Below are 22,816 nucleotides of genomic sequence, written 5' to 3'. Positions count from 1 at the left end.
GCAGGGAGTTCCAGAGCTTGGGAGCTTGTGGCCTAGGCAACATAAGGCACGGCTACCAATGGTTGAGCGATTTATAATCAGTGATGCTCGAGGACAGAATTAGAGGAGCGCAGACATCTGAGGGGTTGTGGGCCAACATTTTGAAAATTAATATAAAAGTTTATTTAATACAATGGCTGTTAAGTACCTTGTCCCTGATTTAATTCAGGACTTCTGAATGCAAGGCCGATTGTAAATGTGTCGATAGGGTAATCCTTTGACTCTTGCACAGTAGTAGATGGTTCAGTTATATAGTGCAGGTAAGTCTTGAAGAAAAACAGATTAAATCTAGAGTAGTTTGTTGCCAACTAACAGAATCATGACATTCTGACTGTAGAGTGCAGGTCAAGTCATTTGTAGTCACCTAAACCATAATTTATCAGAAAAGTGCATGGTATTCTGATGCCTGCCAATTGATGCTCTTGTTCTTCAGGCGTAATAACCTCAATTGGTCTTAAACCAATTAAATTTGAGTTCTTCTGATATCCAAAAGAGATCCTGCAGCACAGGAGCTAATTGTTATTGAAACACAGTACCATGGAAATATGATGTTGTCTAGGCTGTGGATGGACATGCAGTGTGGCTGCATTCTTTTGACATTCTGTCATGACAACACTTATTTTTCTGCCAGTGGACTTTTTAGATATCCGTTCAAGATAACGACAGTGACCAACTAAAGTGAGCCACTTTCCCTGTACAAATGACTTGTTTTCTCCTTTCCTGCATGTGTCCCTGCAGGCAACACTGTTTTCCACACTCTTGCGTGTATAACCGAAAGAATGCAACATACTAGTCGCACATGATTTATTTACAAACATAAAATAACAAACATCTACAAGAAACACTCCTCAGTACAGTTGGTGCACTGTAGTCTCTAGAAAAGTAATTGGAATTGCCCAAGTTCGGAAAAGACCTGAAGACTGCAGGGAATACAAGCACTTGGACAAAATAAAAGTTCAACAAAAATAACACGTGCCCAAGGAAAACAATTGCGTGCAAAGCTAACGCTGGCTCAAGACCAAATCTATCACCTGACTACTCAATTTCTGGTTAGTTTTTCTATTATTTTTATAACTATCAGCCTTACTACATGATGCACAATATGCATTGTAATAATGCCACTTCTTTAAAGCATATTAAGTGCTGTGATCCATAATATGGTCCTTTTTTCATAAATTCAAAACAGTCTGAATATTTGTAACGTTTCATTGTCAAATGGTTCTAATTTATAGTTAAATTAATCCGAGGCCTGTCCTTCTATTTCCACAGATGATTTGTCTACATAGCTATCCCCTGTTCTGGTGCAATAATAGAGGAGGAGAAACCCAGCACAAGTAATCTGGTATGACCAAAGGAGGCATAGAAAGAAAAGACCATGGAGAGCAGATCCTGGAGTATGCAGTTAGGCAATAGGACAGTTTTCTGTTGTGCAGTGGCATCGTCCACAAGGCCATGACCGGTAAAAGAGAGGGTTGTCAGCCAGAGTGCGCAGGTGTGGTCCCTTCACCCACATTATAGCCCCAGAGCAAAAGGAGGGATAACTTTATATGTCAGAGACTGGATATAGTTGTGAACTTTGCAGTTTGGTTTCAACTACACCACCCGTACACAAGTACAAAAGCATTCTGTAATAGGATCATTTGTTGTCGAATGTTTAATATTGGGCACGCACATACTGGTGATGCACCTCCAGTCCTCCTCCTCACTACTCCAGGACATTGTTGTACAGAACCCCGTAGGATTGTTGAAGGCCAATGTTGAGGTATCGTCCAGTGATGCTGGGGCTGATGTATTCCTCTATCCTGAGGATGACCATATGGAGAGTATCTCCAAGGAATACTCCTACCACAGCTCCTCAGTTATTTGCAAACTTTTATCTATAACTTAGAACACAATCTGACTTCCATACTTGCTGTCTTTACAATACTTGCTACGTAGTAAATTTTAAGATAAATCTTCAGCTTTGACATTGTATTTAATGTGCTATAAAAATAATTGAATTTAGGTATTTCTTGTTGCTTACAAGTTATGTTGTAAACACAGCTTTGTTTAACTTGCAAGATTTTGGATTTCCAAAATATTTGCACTATTGTTTGCAATAAAAGTATTGTATCAATCCTCGTGTCCTGCATTTATTGGTCATGATTTTCCTACCATTTAAGGTGTACATAAGCACTAAGGGAATAGATGTGGCAAAAATGAAACTGACAAATTGACCAAAAAATATAACCACAGTGAGTGATCGTTTGTTTAGTTGATTAGTACTATATCATAGGATGAAGTCTTAGTGCCGAATCTGCCATCCACTTGTGTCTTTCATCTCAATGCTTTGAGTGCAATTGAAAGCTTCCAATATAATAGAGTGGGCTTTTCATAAATAGCAAGGGACATTGGGAGGGTGTCAACAAAAGTGTGAAAGGTCACATTTCTTTGCTGGAATCTCTGTTAATATGTCAATGGTCCTACCATTCTGTGCCGCAGTGAATTGGAGCACCAGTTTTAACGCTGATTTAACCACAGTACCTTTTGATTTTTATCTTTTAATGCGTTTCTGATGGGATATGTAATAGTAGATGCAGTGGGCACTGTGAATTACAACATAAAATGAGTATTTCATTGGATCTCCTGAGGCTTTGATGGGGCAATTTCTTTCTTTCCATTACTTGCTGTGTTTATTAGTGCAAATATTTTGGAAATCCATTGTGTTTATAAGAACATAAGAATCGGGGCTGAGCAAAGACCATTTCTTCCATTTTCTAATGCCCTAATTCTAATAATATCAGAAAAAAAATTAACGTAATTTTGATTCCACTGCTTGCTAATGTTCTCTCTTTCTCTCATAGTACCTTTCTTGTGTCTATTTTATTATACTTTTGTTTTTCCATTTTATTGCTATTGCTTCGGTCATTTTCCACTGGACTTGCCCTCCTTTTTTCCCCCTTAAGTTCCATATACTCTTCTACAGGGTGCTACTCCTCCCTACAGCCTCACTAATTAAATCTTCACTTTTTACACATTCCTCTACTCTTCTCTCCCAAGACCTCAAAACTCCTCACTTCTGTCTTCCTCCCGCAGTCTTCAGACTTTTTAAAACCTAACTGAGGAACATAAGTTCACGGGAAGACAAACTTGGCTATCTTCCATAGATACTGACTCTCTCTGGGGTACAGTTGTATTAAAATATTTTGCTGCAGCTTGTAAATATTTAATTACAATTTTTTTTCTACATCAAAAGTCCATACTCTAGAGGGACTTAAAGATGTATAAAATAATAAATAATATAGAAAAGATTAACCTGGAACATTGCTTCAAGTTAAGCCATGACGGTAGAACAAGTAGGATAAAACTGCCTGAAAGGTAAAGCTAGGATGCAAAGAATGATCAACACCTGGGAATGATCTACCAGGTTGAGGCAGAAACCTTAACCATAGCACATTCGCCTCGGATGTTAGAAGGTCGTGGGTTCAAGTCCTACTCCAGCGACCGGAGCACAAAATTTAGGCTGACACTCAAGTGCAGTGCTGAGGGAGTTCTACACTATTGGACATGCCGTCTTATGAGATATTAAACTGAGGCCCCGCCTATCCCCTCGGGTGAACGCAAGAGATCCCACAGCATTATTTTGAAGAGTGTCCTGGCAAATAGTTATTCTTCAACCCAACGTTACTGAAACAGATAATCTGGTCATTATCACGTTGCCATTTGTGGTACCTTGCTGTGCACAAATTGGCTGCCGCATTTCCTAAATTGTAACGATGCTTACTCTTCAAAAATACTTAATTGGCTGTGAAGTACTTTGGGATCAATTGTTCCCTGTTAAACTGCATGGCTGCAGCTCGCTGGGCCTCCCAGACATCCGGCTCGCCGGCTTTTCAATGCAGAAAAATGCACATGCACGGTATTTTGAATGGGCCGCACACCCCAAAAATAACATTGGGCTGCTCTGAGGTTGTGAAAGGCACTATATAAATGCAAGACTTTTTTTTAGGTCCTTTAATAATCTGGACTGTTTTCTTGTGTCACCTTTCTTGTCTGTCAGTATCTTATGAGAAACTGTTTTTCTTTTCTTTGCATTCCTGGTGTTGCCTGTTTTACTTTGGGATATTTCAGGCTTTATAAAAACTAATTCTTAAGCCTCTAAAAGATGCAGAAGCCGATGGGACATTAGCCATGTGTTAATGGGGGACTAAAACAAAAGTGGGGAAAGATATTAATGCAGTCTGATCTGATTAGTATCATGTGTGTTTCGCTTCCTTTTCCTGATTTCTGGCTGGGGTACATCTCACCGAAATGCCTATTATTCGTAAGCCTATGACCCCAAGTGCCATTAGGTCATTCATTGACAATGAGTATCACAACCAATCGTATCATAGGAACATCAGTGCACACAAACTTGCAGCAAGGGTTACTAGATAGCAATCAGGAATGGGAACCCAGGCCAATTATACAGAGAGACACACGCCGCGCGCAGAAACGTGCACGCACGCGCGCAGAGAGGCGCGCACACGCACACCCCGACTGATCCATCCCTATTACCACCGAGTGGTGAGATCAGCAAGCTCAGTAAGCTTGGGGATCAAACCTGGGGCCCTCATGGTCTGTCTGCTTTAGTTCTTTTCTATTTCCGTTATTGTCTTAGAATTACTGGAACACCGCTTTATTACTCTGTGACCATATAGATGATATGTCAGTAATCAATAATCCCTGCCAGCAGAACCTGTCGCAAGCTTCTGAGTGAAATACAGATGTGCTCTTGGGTCTTCAGAATTAAATGATGATGGAGAGGTGCATTGGGAGTGGCTTTCTGTCTGGGTTATTATATTAAGACAGTGACTGAGAGGCATTACTGAGAGAAACTGTTTCACCTTTCTTCGCCACAAGATGGCAAACAGCTCTGAAGGTGACTGAATGCAAACTAATGTCTGAGTATACTTGTTGCCTTTTCTTGCTGTAAATAGCCATTGTTCTAATTTCCTTTTTAAAAGCCTGTTTATTTTGGGGTAGAAATTGCAGTCAGAGGCTTCCCGCGGGCAGATGTCTCTGACCATGCAAAAAATCTACGAATTTATCTGGTGGTCCACGAGATTCGTGGTCCTGGACCTCTCCGTATACCCATGGGTAAAGGCCCACGTATTTTGGGGACGTGCGGTCCGCAAGCGCCCCTGGGATCACATGGGCTTGCCCAACCAATGAAAGAAGGAAATCCCCATTCATACCTAATGGGGTTAATGTTTGTACAAAACTCCCATAAACATGAATGGGGATCACTCCAAAAAAAATACATGAACACATGAAATAAATATATTTTTTCAAAAATTACATATTTAAAATTAATGAAAATGCCTTTTAATTAAATATTTTAAACACATTTAATTTGTTGAAGAAATAAAAATTGTTTTAACTGGACTAAAAATAAACTTGCCTTATTGGACAGGGTTTTTAATGTATGATTTAAATGATAAAATTTTACTTGCCTATCTTTTTAAAACTCAATGCTGGTAAAAGCAAACCTTACGCTTGCTTTTATCAGGCGTAAGAATTTCAACGGCATTCACTGGGCAGAAGTTGGGCAAATAACCCAACTCTCTGCCCGCGAATGCACTTTTCTTTCACATTCATACGATGAGTCAAGGGGATTCAGCACATGTGCAGCGTGCAGTAAACCCGGAACTTGGGGGGCTCCTACCAGCGCCCACACACCTCGTACGCACCCGTAGGGGCCACAAATTCAGCCCCAATATTTTTGTTTTCCTTACTCTTTTCCCACAGGAGTATTTCTCTGCAAGCAACCTCCTTGACACAAAGGAAAGGGGTGCTTTTGGCCACAGCCACTGTCTGTGTAATCCTAACACGAAAGATGTGCCTGTTGTGTGGAAATGAAAGTGTTCGTTTTCCATCGGCCTGGCTGGGGTGAATCACCTCACAACTACAGAGCACTCTTTGTAGTCTGACTAAGGCCTGGCAAAACTCAATGCCAACTCTGGCAAGTGGGTTTGAGTGAAGGCAACTCGCCATCTTGAGTATGGTGGCCGTGTAGCTTCTGTATGAGGAATGAGCTCCCCATCGTGCACCTTGATAGTTTTCCTAGGTAAAATCTAGTTGGAGGATCGCATCCAGATGGTTTACAATAGCTGCTTGCATTCATATACCGCTTTTAACTTAGTAAAACATCCCAAGGCACTTCACAGGAGCTTAAATCAGAGAAAAAATTCACCGAGCCACATGAGATATTAGGACAGGTGACCAAATGCTTGGTCAAAGAAGTACGTTTCAAGCATTGTCCTAAAGGAGCAGAGTGAGGTAGAGGTGAAGAGGTTTGGGGAGGGAATTCCAGAGCTTGGGGCCGAGACGGCTGAAGGCATGTTTATCCTAAACTTTGTTGCCCAGATTATTATTTCTGCATTTACAGGTACAGGTTTTCAATCACACACACAATGATTCCCTGATGTACAACAGCTGCGAATTAGCAAGTGTGATTTTTATGGCTTTGATACAAATGTTTTTATATCACAACAAAAAATGACTTCCTTTATAAGCAAAATTGCTCTTTATTTAGTGTTGTGTATTAAAAAAAACTTGCTGTAAGATGATAAGGTGATGCATACAGATTCAATCGCAGCTTTCAAAAGGGAGTTGGATAAATACTTGGAAGGAGAAAAAATTGCTAAGATATGGGGAAAGGGCGGGGAAGTGGGACTAACTGGTTTGCACTTGCACGGACTCGATGGGCCAAATGGCTTCCTTCTGTGCTGTACTATTCTATGATTCTATGAGAGCTACTGGTTCCAAGCGACTTCCAAAAGATATGTAGCGCATTCCTCCAGTATCTGCTTCCTGATTCATTTCTATAATTTCCCCTCTACACTAAACACTCAAGTTTAGAAGCCAATGCTGTTCATTTATAGAAAGCAGCGCGTTATGGTTTGAAAAGATGGTAATCAGCAGATGAGTGATGCAGATATAATTTATACACGCACAGAGGAATAAAGTTGATATCACTTGCTGAAGATAGCATTGATTGCTATGGAGGGATTGTTCATGTTACTTTGTGGCTGGGTTATCGTATTATGCAGCAGTCTGCAGTTGAAATTACTTGCATTGTACTGTAATCTAACAAAAGAAAAGCAATTTAATTTGAAAGCCTCGATCACTTTCCGCTTTCTACTTGGTTACAGCCGAAAAATGCAGTGTGGCAACATAATCTGGCAACAAACGGTTACGAGCAGTCTCCACACCAATCAGAGGCATAGAAAACATTGTCTTTGAAGCTTGTTTTCGCCGAGCAGATTAAATTACAAAATCGAATTCGCTAGCCCTGGTAACTAGGTGTACCGTGTGCTAAATAAGTTATTTTCACTCTAGTCTTCCTTGAAATGGAACCTTGTTTTTATGCTATTAGAAAGACTTACATTATTATAGCGCCTTTCATGACCACCGGACGTCTCAAAGCACTTTACAGCCAATGAAGTACTTTTGGAGTGTAGTCAGTGTTGTAATGTGGGAAACGAAGCAGCCATTTTGCACACAAGCTAGCTCCCACAAACAACACTATGAAAATGACCAGATTATTTGTTTTTATGTTGATTGAGGGATAAATATTGGCCAGGACACCAGAGATGACTCCCCTGCTCTTCTTCGAAATAGTGCCATGGGATCTTTTACGTCCACTTAGAGCAGATGGGGCCTCGGTTTAACATCCCATTTGAAAGATAGCACCTCCAGCAGTGCAACACTCCCTCAGCACTGCATTAGAGAGTCAGCCTAGATTTTTGTACTTTTTACACAGGTAGCCTGCAATCTTGGTCTTTAGGTTCATAGATGTTGCAGATGAACGTTTCATTTAAAGAAGTTTGGTAAAGATTCCCGAGATATCCAATAGGTATAGGTAATGAGGGTAGAATATTGTGTACCCAACGAACCTTGAAACGATGGGGATCTCCGCAAGAATCTTTACTTAGCTTTTTTTAAAAGAAAATTGATAAATCGGGGGATTGTGGACAAGTTTCGCATTACTGGGTTAACGCTTGTGTTTGGCAAATGGAAAGATACAGCATCTGCCAACATCTGACTTCTCAAAGTACTTAAAGAAAGAACGTGTATTATTAAAGCACCTTCCACAACCTCTACGTCCTAAAGTGCTTTACAGCCAATGAAGTACTTTTGAAGTGTAGTCACTGTTATGTAGGAAATAGTCATTTTGTGCACAAGGTCTCAAACAATCATGTGATAGTTACCAAATAATCTGTTTGTAATGTTGGTTGAGGAATAAATATTGCCCAGGAGAACTCCCCTGCTCTTCTTTGAAAAGTGCCATGGGATCTTTCACATCCACCTGAGAGCAGACAGGGCCTCGGTTTAACCTCTTGATGGAAAGAGGCCCCTCTGACAGTGCAGCACTCCCTCACTACTACACTGAAGTGTCGGCCTTAAATGGTGGGGGCTGTAATTGTTTTTTGACTGTAGTACTTTAATTGCATGTTACGAATAGGAAAAGTGATTTGTCACAACAAAAAAAGTGGCACAAATTTTGAGCAGTTGTCCGACCTCTTGAATCAGGTCTCCGTGTGGGCACATTGTGTCAATGGGTGTCTCCTCCACCATTCTCCATGCTTTCGATTCCCCTCTTTCCACTGAATCTTTGGGAGGAATCCCCCCCCCCCCCCCACCCTTTTTCTGTTGCCCCTCGCCCCCTCCGCATTGTCCGGCTTGCCTGACGTCTGCTCCTCTGCTGCTTTCCCACCCAACCTGTCACTCTGGCTATCTGTCAGACGGGAAATCTGTTGGAAAAAGTCAACAGGACATGTGGGAAACCCTTGCTTCCGGTCCCTCAGTCTTCGCTATCCTCCCAGCCTGGGGTAAATATTGGGGCCTTTGTTTCTGCTCATGCACCTCTGTTGCGACATTTGTTCTGCTCAAACTCGCTGCTGCAATTCATTGACCAGAACAGAACATTATCTGAGCCTTTTCATGCCTTTCAGGCAGTAAGTTTGAGCACCATATAGTGAGTGTAGAAATTCATAGTATGCTTCCAGGATGTTGAACCATGGCATATCACTTGCCCTAGTTGAATATGGGTTACACTCAATCTTTATGGTTGGGTATAACTGGCTTGAGTGAATTGTTCTTGATTAGTCTTTGAGTATAAATTCTTTGTAGCGTATGAAGTGTTTTAAATTAATTCTTCTGAATGGAGTTCATATGAAACTCTCAGCCACATGTAATTTGCTTCATATTTTCAAAGTCTTATTCATTTTGTTTTTAAGATAACTGCGCCCATGCCTGCAGTAGCACCAACTCGTGCTGCCTCTGTGGTTATACAGCATGACGAGCAGGTAGATGCTGACTGGCACACAGGCGAAAATGCCACTGATCAAAAACAAAGACCCCCATCCCCACAAGAGAAATCCACCCCAGCTCTGGCACTGCCCGGCACATTGTGTAATGGTACCTCCAGAGCTGACCTCAAACTGGAATTTGACAAAGGCATGATGCAAAGAGGAGAGTCCATCGTGACTGGTACAGTGCAAAGCAGTCACCAAGGTGAGGTCATTGCAACAATTAGTGTCAAGTCTGACCATGACAGAAATGACTCGCTCAGTTCAGCTCGAGAAGTGGAATGTAAAGTGATTTCTGGGGATGTAGGAAGTCAACCTGATGAAGGACAGTGCCCTTCAGGTGAAAGTGAACCCATGGGTGAGCATCTACACCTGAGTATTGAACATGCAACACTAGCACAACAAGGAACCTTGTCTTCTGTGCCAAAACAGGAAAAGAGTAAATCTCCTGGTCCTTACTTGATTGATATTATAACCAGCCCAGTAGAAACTGGTGAAGTGCTTTCATATAAAGAAGAGGATGCATTAGCTAAGCCTATGGAGTATACAAAGCTTGTAATGGGAGGGCTGAAAGATAAACTGTATGACGGAGAAGAAAATGGTTTTTGTAAGTATATTGAAGACGAGGCAGGTGAGTTACAGTCTGCTTCAAACATTTCGTACGAATGCGTAAAGGAGTTGCTTCACAATGTTGTATCTGAGCAAGAAGACCATGCAAATAATGTTGGAAACGATGGGTCTGAAATGGGCTATATTTCTGAGATTATGCAGAGAAAGATTCAGGAACAACAGAGCAACCTTTCAGAGTTAAGTGGATTCAGAAATGGAGATCTGCTTCACATCTTGACAGTTGGTGACAATTCACTGCATCCCAAGAAGGCTGAAGCCAAACCATCTCTCCTCCGGCAAAGTCGCATCCCAATCCTTGCATCAGACATAGAAACTGTCTCCGAGTCATCAGTTCCTGTCTCGGCTAAAGAGAAACTGCTCCAAAAGAAGGCCATTCAAACAGACCTGACGAGGCAATTAGCTGAAAAGAGACAGCATACCCTCCGAGCCACCCTTTTGGGTGACATATCGTCTGCTTCTGAGAAGTCCCTGGAGGAGAAGATGTCTGTCCCATCGGTGACTTTGTCAGATGATGGAACTCATTCTGGGCCTTCTCCGGTGAAAGCTGGAGCGGAACAACAATCGGGCAAGCAGACTGATGAGGACTGTCTATTAACCAGTCTTCAATCCCGGAGGAGCAAAATCCCGAGACCGGTTTCATTGACCAGTAATGAACAAGTCCCCACTTCAACCGCATCCCAATTTGTCCCAAGACCACCTCCAGGAAAACCACCAACCAGGCCCAGTGTGGAAGTGCGGTAAGTGCCAGCTTGGCCAATTTCAGCTTCTACGTTAAAGAATAAAACGCACTTAGCTCGATTGTAACTTTGAACCAAGCCTCTCGAGTGCAGTGTGCCAAAAGTTTGGAACTAATTACTTAGAGTTTGTTTCAAAACATCATGAAGCTCACTGCATGCACGCATGAGCAGTCGTTGCACACTTATTCACTTGAACTTGGCTATTGGGCACAAAAATGGACCAGGAAAAAAATTCTCAATTAGGGTAAAACCAATTTTGCTGAGCTGTGATGCGATTTGGCCAAAGTGGACTGGAAAGGGCTACTTGATGGTAAATCAATGTCAGAGCAATGGGAGGCATTCAAGAAGGGTAGAGAGCAAATATGTTCCCTTTTTGGGTGGGGCTAACAAATCGAGAGCCCTCTGGATGTCAATAGACAGACAGGTAAAGTTAAAGAAAAAAAGGGAAGCTTATGACATACCGAGAACTCAATACTTCAGAAACTGTGCAGGGGTGCAACTTAAAAAGATATCAGGAAAGCCAAGAGAGAGCATGAAAGAATGTTGGCAAATAAAATCAGGGAAAACCCAAAGATGTTTTATACATTGAACAAGAGGATAACTAGAGAAAGAGTGGTGCCTATTGGAGACCATAAAGGAAATATGTGTGTGGAGGCAGAAGACATGGGTATGATTCTTAATGAATACTTTGCATCTGTTTTCACAAGAGAGAGCCGATGCAGAAATTGCAATGAGGGAGGAGGAGTGTGAAATAATCGACAAGATAAACATAGTGAGAGAGGAAGTATTAAGGGGCTTAGCAGCTTTGAAAGTGGATAAATCCCCAGACCCGGATGAAATGTATCCCAGGCTATATTAAGAGAAGCAAAAGAGGAAATAGCAGAGGCTCTGACCATCATTTTCCAATCCTCTCTGGCTACAGGTGTGGTGCCAGAGGCCTGGAGGACTGCTTAATGTTGTACCTTTGTTTGAAAAGGGAGAAAGGGATAGACTGAGTAATTGCAGGCCAGTCAGCCTAACCTCGGTGGTGGGAAAATTATTGGAAAAAATCCTGAGGGACAGGATAAATCTTCATTTGGAAAGACCTGGATTAATCAAGGACAGTCAGCATGGATTTAAGGGAAGGTCGTGTCTGACTAACTTGATTGAATTTTTCGAGGAGGTATCTAGGAGGTTCGATGAGGGCAGTGTGTATGATATAGTGTATATGGATTTTAGCAAAGCTTTTGATGAGGTCCCACATGACAGACTGGTCACAAAAGTAAAAGCCCATGGGATCCAGGACAAAGTGGTAAGTTGGATCCAAAATTGGCTCGGAGGCAGGAAACAAAGGGTAATGATTGATGGGTGTTTTTGTGACTGGAAGGCTGTATCCAGTGGGGTGCCGCAGGGCTCAGTGCTGGGCCCCTTGCTTTTTGTGGAATATATCAATGACTTGGACTTGAATATTGGGGATATGATTAAGAAATTTGCAGATGACACTAAAATAGGCTGTGTGGTTGATAATGAAGAAGAAAGCTGCAGACTGCAGAAAGATATCAATGTACTGGTCAGGTGGGCAGAACAGTCGCAAATGGAATTCAATCCGTAAAAGTGTGAGGTAATGCATTTGGAGAGGTCTAACAAGGCAAGGGAATACACATTAAATGGTACGACACAGAAGTGTAGAGGAACAAAGGGACCTTGGAGTGCAGGTCCACAGATCCCTGAAGGTAGCAGGCCAGGTAGTTAACATGATTAAGCAGGCATGTGGAATACTTGCCTTTATTAGTCGAGGCATGCAATACAAGAGCAAGGAGGTTATGCTTGAACTGTATAAAACACTGGTTAGGCCGCAGCTGGAGTACTGCGTGCAGTTCTGGTCATCACATTACAGGAAAGATGTGATTGCGCCAGAAAGGATGCAGAGGAGATTTACAAGAATGTTGCCTGGACTGGAGAATTTTGGCTATGAGGAAAGATTGGAGATGCTGGGTTTGTTTTCTTTGGAACAGAGGAGGCTGAGGGGAGACCTGATTGAGGTATAAAATTATAAGGGGCCTGGATAGAGTGGATAGGAAGGACTTGTTTTCCTTGGCAGAGGGGTCAACAACCAGGGGACATAGATTTAAAGTCATTGGGAGCAGGTTTGGAGGAGGTGCGAGAGTAAATTTCTTCACCCAAAGTGTGGTGGGGGTTTGGGACTCACTGCCTGAAAGGGTGGTAGAGGCAGAAAACCTCACCACATTTTAAAAAGTACTGGGATGTGCAGTTGAAGTGCCGTAACCTACAGGGCTACGGACCTAGAGCTGAAAAGTGGGATTAGGCTGAATAGCTCTTTGTCGGCCGGCGCAGACACGATGGGCTGAAATGGCGGCCTCCTGTGCTGTAAATTTGTCTGATTCTATGATTAGTGCATTTAGGTGGTTATTAAATCAGAATCCAAGCTACCAGACAAACTGTGACTCAGCAAATGCCTGAGAATCAAAAGTTTACATTTCAATTCTTGAATAACCTGCTCATTCCTCATAGCCCTGCAAAAAATAAAGTTAATAATTTGGCATTTATCCCTTATAAAGACTGACCTTTCATGACACTAGGGTGCCTCAAAGTGCTTTACAGTGAATGAAGTGCTTTATTTAAGTGTAGCCACTGTTGTAATGTAGGAAAGACGGCAGCCAATTTGCACACAGCAAGATCCCACAAGCAGCAATGCGATACTGATAATCTCTCTCTATTGATGTTGGTTAAGGATAAATATTGGCCAGGACACCGGGGAGAACTCCCCTGCTCTTTGGAATGGTGCCAGGGGATCTTTTACATCCACCTGAGAAGGAAGACAGGGCCTCGGTTTAACTTCTCATACTAAAGCTGGCACACTCCGATAGTGCAGCGCTCCCTCGGTACTGGAGTGTCAGTCTGGGTTGTGGGCAAGAGACCTACCAACTGAGCCACAGCTGACACTTGTGCAACCGCTAGTGAGGCAGCACCCACGCCCAAGAGCTCATGAGTGACCATGAGTCCACAATCAGCTATGCATTGAATTTTTAGGTATATATGGACCACTTTCAGTGCTAAATGTTTTAAATTCTAATATGTATCTTCTGTTTCTTTTCCCTTGCAGGTTACGACGGTACAGGGTAGTTGGAAGTGGGAGTTCTGATTCTGACCTGCTAACCCAACTTGCTCAAATCCTTCAAAATGGATCCCAAAAGACCAGGAGCTCCCCGCAGTCCAAAAGTCCACAGTCCCCTCGCAGCCCCAAAACTCCACCCAAAAGCCCGGTGATCCCCCGGCGAAGCCCCAGCGCTTCACCACGGAGCGTCTCGTTGCCGCGCACTGCCAGTTCCTCCCCTTCGCGCGGACGCCCGTACACTGATCAGCGAAGCTCATCGCCGCACTTTGCCAGAAGCCGCTCTCCTCCCAGTTACTCCGGGTCCTCGCCCTCCCGAAGAAGTTTCCTGCAGGAGCACGGCTGTGGTAAACAGGGCAAAAATAGCTTGAAGGGACCTGGCAGTCCTCACCACTTGTGTCAAGGCAAATCCACAAAGGGAAAATGCTCAGGCAGAGATGGCAAAGTGTCCAGTAAACTCAGCAGATAGTAACAATTTGTGCAAGCGTCTCTTCCTCCCCTCCCTCCCTCCCCTCCTTCTCTCTCTTTCTCTCTGTCTCTCTGTGTCTCTCTCTCCTTGTTGCATGTTGTCTAGTCTTTACTAAAACAAAATCTGCTGTTGTCTCTCCCTTACTGGACAGTAGCTTATATGCCATTTTGAATCCAAGTGTTGGACAGGTGCTGCTTTGTATAAACTAGGATAGCTATCTGAGAAATTAAAATTGATCTATAGCACAGTACACTTTCGGTCATACGCTGTGCAGGAGTGTTGCTAGGTTTTATTTGGGCTTCTGCTGCCTTGAGCTAGTTGAGTAGGAAATACTAGTCCGGTACTTCCATCGTTTTCACTGCGTACAGTGTTCTCCTCCGAAAACCTTATGACTTGACCTGTCCTTGTGCCATTTTAGATCTCGAGCGAAGCCTCAGAGGTTCATAAATAGACGAAAGGCTGCTGTAGCATTTTCAATCGCCAATAGTAATATAATGTTTTCGCCATCTTTTTACGCAAATGTCAACTGTGAGTTTTTTTTTTAAATGTACAGTGTGTTTAGTTATAAATAAAATTTAATTTAAGTAAACTGAATCGATTCAGAATTCATAGGAAGTAGTTGAACTCAAAATAGTTGAAGGACCAGAGCATATACATGTTTGTTGCATAGTACTGACCTCTGACACAAGTAGGGTAGTTTTCCTAGATTTGTAATTGTTCTATGGAATTAAAAGGCAAAACCCTGAATTACCTCTGTTAAAAGGATGTAAGATACTAGAACTTTGAAAACAGGCATGAAGGGGCGGGGGTCAGTAAGCCTCAATTTATTTTCCATTCTTCCTGAAGGTTAATTTAACTAAAATGGTGACTTAGTCCCAGTAGCATACTCTAATGCTCAAAAGTGACCATAGATGTAGACACCTTCTCGTAGAAATGAGGAACTTCTGCTTTAAACGTTTACTAACCCATTATCCTTGCTACCACTGTGATATCCGACACCATCCAAATAAATAATCACCAAAAAAAAGAAATAAAAATCAGAGAGATTGATTTGGTAGTGATAGTACCTAGAGCAACAAAAAATTAAGATTTCAAGTGCACATCATTGTGCGTAAACTATTACCGATCAGCATTTGATTGCCATGTGCCTGTCTAAATATATTAATGTATTTTAACTATATATTACTTTGCTGCCAAGGCAAGAATCTCTGGTTGAAGTAAGCGCTTCCTACAAGACACTTAAGTCACATGAAGCCTGATTGTTGTTAAACTGAAATCATATCAGCTCTCACTTTTTGCAAGCTTTCATTGGGTGGGTAAATTATTTAATGTGTAATATTTTCCATCTGTAATGTAACATGCTGGGTAATTTGAAGTTCTAAGCCTTTCAACAGCATTTTGAATGCTTACGAAGAAATTGAAGCCCTGTTTTATGGTTTGTATATTATTGTATTATAGATGCTAACAATAACTGCATGTCGTACAGTAATATGTATGTATTTATTGATTTCATATGGATTAAACGTTATTGGCTACAGGCTGTAAGATTGTTTTTGCGTGCCTGAATGCTATTTGCTTTACATTTCCTTCCTGGCATGCAAAACCTTAGTGTCACGATTGGGGAAAACGTACACTGCAAAACTAAACTTTAAAAACAAAATGATTTTGAACTACTGTAAGGTGTGGAACAGCAAAGGTGTACAGTCTGTTCATCCTACAGGGGCTGTAAATGTGAAAGATGTTGAGATTGGAAGTAGAACAAATAGGGTTTTTTTTTCTTTCTTTCTGTAACTGCACTGTAAAGGCAAAAAAGAAACACACACAAAAATAATAATGTTATCCAAGCTACTGTTTGTCTTGATCGCCCGGTAGTTGTGCAACTGTCGACCCTCCAGCATGGACTTTTTTAAAGCTGCAGTATCTTTTTTTTGGTTTCGCTCAAACAGCTGTGTTTGAAATATCGAATCTACACGGGATTCCTGTGTGCGCCCATACCGCATAACTTTCTTCCAAAAGAAATTATCAAAACGTCCGTAGAAGTATAGCTGTTTTCAAAACGGGGATTTTAAACACACACAAAAAATCTAGTTGGAGCAAAGAGACTTCGGCAAAACAGGAGTTTTCAACAAAAGGAACTGTGGCAGCTTTAACTAAGTTTGGAGACGTTTGTGCAGAGGGCATGAAATGGTGTCGCCTCCGCTGAATTCAAATGGATAGTGCAACATCATGCACTTTCCCTGAAAGTGGAATTACTGCACTTTTTAAACCTGTAAATTGAAGTGACTCTAGATTAATAATGTTGCCACTCATATTACCCGAATATTAATCTAATCTCTGCCAATGGAATAACTTGTGAAGTAATATCAATGTAATAAGTTCAAAAATGGGTCAGTTAAGCTTTATGCATGCGTTAAAAGTTAATCTGAAGTCATTTCAAACTTTGTATTTTATGTGAACAATTAAGAAAGGGATGGAGCGATTACCAAGCTGCTGGCCTTTTTCAGTCTAAGTCCATATTCATTGGCCGCCTTGTGAGCTTCACTTGCAAATTGTGTGCACTGAAAGACTTGATTGGCCATGACACTAGTAAATGGTTGCATTGAAGGTGCTAAAAGATTTTTACAAAAACTGCTTGCAGCACCAAGTTCCTTTTTAAAATGGGTTTCCTTCAATCCTATTGGGCTTATTGTTTATCTGCTCTTGGAAATATATAGCATAATGCACACAAGTTTTTTTTAATGTGAGTGAAAAGTGGGCTCCATACAGCTCCATCAAACCTCTTTCCCGGCAGAAAATTGTATTGGTATAGATGGCATTGCTCAAGATATGGGCATCGTGGTGATGTAATATGAAGAGACGCACATAGAAAAGTCTTAGCTACGATCAAGTAACCACAAGCTAAAGAATAGTTTGCTAGGTGTTTCCATGTGATGGGATCTATTAATTGTCTTTGTAGTTGAATAAAAAGATAACATTTCCAATCCTAAATTGCATCTGGTAGGTTATTTTCAATTGTCTTCATAGCGCAACTTGAATAGGACAGGAAATAAAGGTTTTTGAGGCCTTTTATACTACTTTTGATTATCTTGGGCAAGAGGTTGTGATCTGTTTTATGGAGCCCTGTTTAGAGTCAACATAACAGTTTACAAAAGCAGCAATGAGTATGAAATGATCTGGCACGTTTCAACTGCAGAGTATAGACAGATGAACAAAATGGCATACATCGTTTGAAGGTAGGGTGTACATAAAGCTGTAATTATTTAAGTTCTTTGATTTGTATCATATCAAAGCCTTGTACAGTGTTTTATGTTGTGTTCTAAAATTATTTTGTATTTTATTTTTATAAACCAGTAAAATAAAATATTCATTAAGCATGCCAACATATAAATATTTGTTGTCTTGTGTATTCCAATAAAAAAGGCCTATGAATAATAGTTTGTTTTTTATTTGACCTCATAATCTTTGCCCCCTGTTCTCGCATCATTTGCGGTGTGAAGAGCAGCTTTCTGTTGTTTTGAAATCTAATTACAAAGCCACTAATTTAGAGCAAGTGACCTTCTACATTTTATCTTGCTACTAAAAATGAAGTGATCATTTCAGGTCAAGAAATCAATGGGAATCAGGGGGAAAATTCTCCACTGGCTGGAGTCATACCTAGCATAACGGAAGATGGTTGTTGGAGGCCAATCATCCCAGCCCTAAAACATCACTGCAGGAGTTCTTCAGGGCAATGTCCTAGGCCCAACCATCTTCAAGTCAAGCATTGATCATGCTTGATCAATGACCTTCCCTCCATCATAGGGTCAAACGTGGGGATGTTGGCTGATTGCAGTGTTCAGTTCCATTCGCAACTCCTCAGATAATGCAGCAAGACCTGGACAACATTCAGGCTGGGGCTGATAAGTGGCAAGTAACATTTGCGCCACACAAGTGCCAGACAATGACCATCTCCAACAAGCGAGAGTCTAACCACCTCTGCTTGATATTCAATGACATTGCCATTGCTGAATCTCCCACCATTAAATTCCTGGGGGTCACCATTGACCAGAAACTTAAATGGACCAGCCACATAAATACCATGGCAACAAGAGCAGGTCAGAGGCTGGGTATTCTGTGGTGAGTGACTCGGCTCCTTACTCCCCAAAACCTTTCCACAATCTACAAGGCACAAGTCAGGAATGTGATGGAATACTCTCCACATGCCTGGATGAGTGCAGCTCCAACAACACTCAAGAAGCTCGACACCATCCTGCCCGCTTGATTGGCACCCAATCTACCACTGGCGCACAGTGGCTGCAGTATGTACCGTCTACAAGATGCACTGCAGCAACTCGCCAAGGCTTCTTCAGCAGCACTTTCCAAATCTGCAACCTCTACCACCTAGAAGGACAAGGACAGCAAACGCATGGGAGCACCATCACCTGCAAGTTCCCCTCCAAGCTACACCATCCTGACTTGGAAATATATCGCTGTTCCTTCATTGTTGCTCGGTCAAAAGCAAAGCAGTCACCCAATCTGCATTTGGTATCCTCAATGTAGAGGAGACCACATTGTGAGCAGAGAATACAGTATATTAAAATGAGAGTGCAAATAAATCACTCACCTGGAAGGTGTGTTTGGGGCCCTGGAAGATGGGAAGGGAGGAGGTAAAAGGGTAAGTGTTGCATCTCCTGCGCTTGCACGGGAAGGTGCCGTGGGAAGGGGAGTGGGTGTTGGGGGTGATAGAGAAGTGGACAAAGGTGCCGCGGAGGGAATGGTCCCTTAAGAATGCTGAAAGGGGAGGGCAAGATGTTTTTGGTGGTGGAAATGGGGGAGGATTATCCGTTGAATGTGGAGGCTTTGGGTAAAAGGTGAAGACAAGAAGAACCCTGCCATGATTTTGGGATGGGAGGGGAAGGCGTGAGAGCAGAAGTGCAGGAAATGGAAAGGACACGGCCGAGGGCCATGTCAGCCACACAGGAGGGGAATCCTCGGTTGAGGAAAAAGGAAGACATATCGGAGACACTAGTATAGTAGGTGGCATCGCAGCAACAGATGTGGCGGAGATGGAAAAACTGGGAGAATGGAATAGAAACCTTACAGAAAGCAGGGTGGAAGGAAGTATAGTCAAGGTAGATGTGGGAGTCAGTGGGCTTAGAGTGGATGTTGGTTGATAGCCGAACCCCAGAAATTGAGACAGAGAAGTTGAGGAAGGGAATAGAAGAATCCGAGATGGGCCATGTGAAGGTGAGGGAAGGGTGGAAATTGGAAGCAAAATTGATAAAATTCTTACTACATTTTACCATTTTTTTTCAAAGTAGAAACTGTTAGGATAATTCTTTATATTTTCGAATATGTTAAAAGGATAAGGAGAGACAGTAATGTCTGTCAATTAACTTCATTTATTATAGTTTCAAAACATTCATCTCAAAACTCCAAACAGAGAAAGTCCACATTAACCCTACATCTAAAACCACAAGTTCAGGATTTTCTCTGGGAAATTATGAGCATAGCTTATCGATGCCTGGTCATGCTACCTGGTCTTGATGATAGTCATGTTCCTACTGAGTGAAACTTATCTCTTTTTATATAATTTTCTTTCATCGTCTGGCTTCCTACTGGATTCAAACTAGAGTACTGCGTACAGTTTTGGTCTTATATTTAACTTACTTTGGAGGCCATTCAGAGAAGGTTCTCAAGGTTGATTCCTGAGATGAAGGGGCTGTCTTATGAAGAAAGGTTGAGCAGTTTGGGCCTATACGCATTGGAGTTTAAAAGAATGAGGGGTGATTTTATTGCAACATATAAGATAATGAGAGGGCTCGACGAAGTAGATGCAGAGAGGATGTTTCCACTCATGGGGGAATGTAGAACTAGGGGGCATAGTTTCAGAATAAGGGGCCACCCATTTAAAACTGAGATGAGGAATTATTTCTTCTCAGGATTGTAAATCTGTGGAATTCTCTGCCCCAGACTGCTGTGGAAGCTAGTCATTGAATAGATTTTTGAGCAATAAGGGAGTAAAGGGTTATGGGGAGCGAGCGGGGAAGTGGAGCTGAGTCCATGATCAGATCAGCCATGATCTTATTGAATGGCAGAGCAGGCTCGAGGGGCCAAATGGCCTACTCCTGCTTCTATTTCCTATATTATCGTGTGCTTTTTGACCCTTGGAGACTGCAGTAATTTCTTTCTCTTGCATTCCCCCATGCTGTGATCAAAAGCAAGTGATTTGAAACTCTGAGTTTCAACCTAATGACCCTTTTATCTCCATATTATTCAACTAGCTTATTCATTTGATTTACATGCACGCAGTTTAAACCAATTCATTATACATTAGCTTTTCTGTCTTTGCTCTGTTAGAATAATGTAATAACATATCTTATAATCTTACAGAACCTAGTTCATCATATGCCATCCTCTTGGTAGCACTACATCTCGGAGACCATGCTAAGATCTGGATACATTCAACACTTCTGTAAAACTGTAAGAAATACACAAATCCAATGATCGTTTTAGTTCTAAATCAACAATTTTAGTATCTGGATTATGTGGTCGTTAACTCATTGCTATTTGTGGGAGCTTGCTGTGCACAATTTGGCTGCTGCGTTCCCTGCATTACATTAGTGACTGCACTTCAAAAGTACTTCATTGGCTGTAACGAGCTTGGGAACGTCCTACGGTCCTGGTGCATGAAACACAAAAGGGTAGTATGCAGGTACAGCAGGTAATCAGGAAGGCCAATGGAATCTTGGCCTTTATTGCAAAGGGGATGGAGTATAAAAGCAGGGAAGTCTTGCTACAACTATACAGGGTATTGGTGAGGCCACACCTGGAATACTGCGTACAGTTTTGGTTTCCATATTTACGAAAGGATATACCTACTTTGGAGGCAGTTCAGAGAAGGTTCACTGGGTTGATTCCGGAGATGAGGGGGTTGACATATGAGGAAAGGTTGGGCCTCTACTCATTGGAATTCAGAAGAATGAGAGGTGATCTTATCAATGTATAAGATTATGAGGGGGCTTGACCAGGTGGATGCAGAGAGGATGTTTCCACTGATAGGGGAGCCTAGAACTAGGGGGCATAATTTTAGAATAAGGGGCCGCCCAATTAAAACTGAGATGAGGAGGAATTTCTTCTCCTGAGGGTTGTAAATCTGAGGAATTTGCTGCCTCAGAGAGCTGTGGAAGCTGGGACATTGAATAAATTTAAAACAGATAGACAGTTTCTTAACCGATAAGGGGTAATGGAGAGCGGGCAGGGAAGTGGACCCGAGTCCATGATCGGATCAGCCATGATCGTATTAAATGGAGCAGACTCGAGGGGCCGTATGGCCTACTGCTGCTCCTATTTCTTATGTTCTTATGCAAGGTCATGAAAGATGCCATATAAATGCAAGTCTTTACTGAGGGGATGATGCATTATCAGAGGAGCTAGCTTTAGGATATGATTGAGTTCTGTCTGCCTGATCTAACACTTCAAGTGCCATTAAAGCGTCCATGAAATATTTAAAGAGGAGGAGGAGGGGGGAGTTCTCCCGGTGTCCTGGCCTACATTCCTCCCTCAACCAATACCACCAAAAAACACCATGAGCTGGTAATTCAACTCATTTACTGTTTGTGGGCATTGCTGTGTGCACCTTAGCTGATGCGCTTGCTTACATAACAAGTGACTACACCTCAAAAATAATCAGTTTGGGACATTCAGCGGGTATTAGGTGATATATACAAGTTCTTTATTAAATGATGGAAATGCCACAAACCAAATATATTAATTTTAGATGCAGATTATCTTTGTCTAAGTTGGGGTGGGCTTTTCTTGAACAAGGCTGCGACTAGGGTCCTGGTGAATCGACTAACTAAGGATGTAGATAGAGCTTTAAACTAAATAGTGTAGGAGAGGGATCCGGTGAGTGAAAATTTTAAAAGTCAAAGAGAAAGGAGAAGATAATAGTGCAGGGTAGCGATAGGAGTAATAACCAGAGTGTGACAGGAAGGGACAGAACGTACACCCAAGAGTGCATCAGAAAGTGGGGTCAGAGTAGGGAAAAATGGCAAGACAATATTAAAATCTCTTTGAATGCATGCAGCATCCGTAACAAAATAGTTGAGTTGACGACAGAAATTGAAATAAATGGGTATGATCTAATGGCCATTACAGAGATGTGGTTGCAAGGTGACCAAGGCTGGGAACTGAATATTCAGGGGTATTTGCCATTTCAGAAGGATAGGCAGAAAGGAAAAGGAGGTGGGATAGCTCTGTTAATAAAGGATGAGGTCAGTGCAGTAGTGGGAAATAATATTGGTTCAGAAGATCAAGATGTGTAATCAGTTTGGGTGGAGATGAGAAAGAAATATAAACACAGACAGTAAGAGCTTCTACAGGTATACAAAAAGGAAGAGTAGCTAAAGTAAACATTGGTCCCTTAGAGGATGAGACTGGGGAATTAATAATGGGGAACAGGGAAATGGCAGAGACTTTGAACAAATATTTTGTATCGGTCTTGATGGTAGAA

General features: G+C 41.9%; 1 protein-coding gene across 3 annotated transcripts in view; it reads left to right on the top strand.

Moving 5' to 3' along the window:
- LOC139263127 (tau-tubulin kinase 2-like) overlaps positions 1–17,738 on the top strand; it is a 269,673-nt gene extending 251,935 nt beyond the window's left edge. For all 3 annotated transcript variants that reach the window (XM_070878715.1, XM_070878714.1, XM_070878716.1), the window contains 2 exons: positions 9,303–10,741; positions 13,845–17,738. In XM_070878715.1, the coding sequence (XP_070734816.1) occupies positions 9,303–10,741; positions 13,845–14,322 (1,917 nt within the window). In that variant the 3' untranslated portion in view covers positions 14,323–17,738. The remainder of the gene's footprint in view (positions 1–9,302; positions 10,742–13,844) is intronic.
- Positions 17,739–22,816: the final 5,078 nt, after the last annotated feature.

This window comes from Pristiophorus japonicus, chromosome 4 (genome assembly GCF_044704955.1).
Source record: "Pristiophorus japonicus isolate sPriJap1 chromosome 4, sPriJap1.hap1, whole genome shotgun sequence".
NCBI classification, from domain to species: Eukaryota; Metazoa; Chordata; class Chondrichthyes; family Pristiophoridae; genus Pristiophorus; species Pristiophorus japonicus.
Note: the sequence above shows the minus strand (reverse complement) of the source record. Positions and strands in the feature narration are given on the sequence as shown.